The sequence below is a fragment of the Myotis brandtii genome, unplaced genomic scaffold, assembly GCF_000412655.1.
Source record: "Myotis brandtii unplaced genomic scaffold, ASM41265v1 C42226826, whole genome shotgun sequence".
Lineage (NCBI taxonomy): Eukaryota > Metazoa > Chordata > Mammalia > Chiroptera > Vespertilionidae > Myotis > Myotis brandtii.
This window is the reverse complement of record NW_005320506.1, coordinates 1-1197: the sequence shown is the minus strand read 5'-3', so window position 1 is coordinate 1197 and position 1197 is coordinate 1. Positions and strand designations below refer to the sequence as shown.

The 1197-nt window shown below is 38.0% G+C and overlaps 1 protein-coding gene across 1 annotated transcript; it reads left to right on the top strand.

The window, feature by feature from the left end:
• Positions 1-13: 13 nt before the first annotated feature.
• LOC102255319 (biogenesis of lysosome-related organelles complex 1 subunit 2-like) lies at positions 14-1175 on the top strand (the record flags this gene model as incomplete). Its single annotated transcript, XM_005852935.2, has 2 exons — positions 14-245; positions 944-1175. Coding segments are annotated over 2 exons (366 nt in total), but the record flags the coding sequence as incomplete, so codon positions are not given.
• Positions 1176-1197: the final 22 nt, after the last annotated feature.

Below are 1197 nucleotides of genomic sequence, written 5' to 3'. Positions count from 1 at the left end.
CGAGCTCAAAAGGTTCGCCATCACTGCCCTAGATCCTGCCTTGAACTACCAGTTGGCCTCTAATTCCACATTCCAATTATCCAAGACAAATATTAAAGGCATTATATCTTCTGTTTGTTTTAAAGCCACCAGCGAAGACTATAAGCTCCTGGAAAATATGAATAAATTAACCAGCCTGAAGTATCTTGAAATGAAAGATATTGCTATAAACATTAGTAGAAACCTAAAGGACTTAAACCAGAAGTGTAAGTAATAATTTTTATAATTACACATTTGTAATAAATGTTCTGTTATGCTTGGGGCCATGGAGAAGGAGATGGAACATGGCCTCTGTACTCAGGGAGCTCATTTTCTAAGTGAATTACAAAGTTAAGGTGCATTTCTTCCATTCTGAGGAGCAGCATGTTTTGGTGGTATGGTTATTTCTGCTTCTGAATCTTGATTTGATCAGTTTATTCCTGAAAAGGGATGGGGAAAAGAAAGGGTGGCCAGATTCTGATTTAACAATGAAATCAGTGAATTGATTTAACAATGAAATCCATAAAGGATTACTCTTATGAACAGAAAACCAGAACATCTATCAATGGAAAATGCTCATTTAGACGGTAGACTATATTTTTCCCATTAGCTTATATTTGTGTTCCCTGTCTCTTTCCTGGTCTGGGAGTCCCCAAGATATGGAATCTGTAATGGAAAGATTGCTTGTAGAATAAGGAATTTCAGAGACAAAGTTAATGGATGAGAGAGACTTGTTTTGTGTAGGTCACAGTCATGCCTGATCAGCTAGCTACTGTCTTCTAAAGCGTTTGTCATCAGAATCATGTCATCCCACCTTGTGTGCCTTAGGCAGAGCTGGAGAGACATTAGCACTCTTACATTTTCACTCTTTTCTATTCCACTTGTTGAAGCCATAGAAACATGTGGCCTGTCTTTGTTTTCAAAGATGCTGAACTACAGCCTTATCTGGATCAAATCAATGTAATTGAGGAGCAAGTAGCAGCTCTTGAACAGGCAGCCTACAAACTGGATGCATATTCCAAAAAACTGGGTAACCATTTTTATTTCTGTTTTGCTTAATAAGAGTACCTGCCGTTATGACCTTAGCTAATATGATAGTTAATATTGAGGAGGTGCTTACAATGATCTTTTTTTCTTTTTAATGCTCACCCGAGGATATGTTGAGAGGGAGGGAGGGAG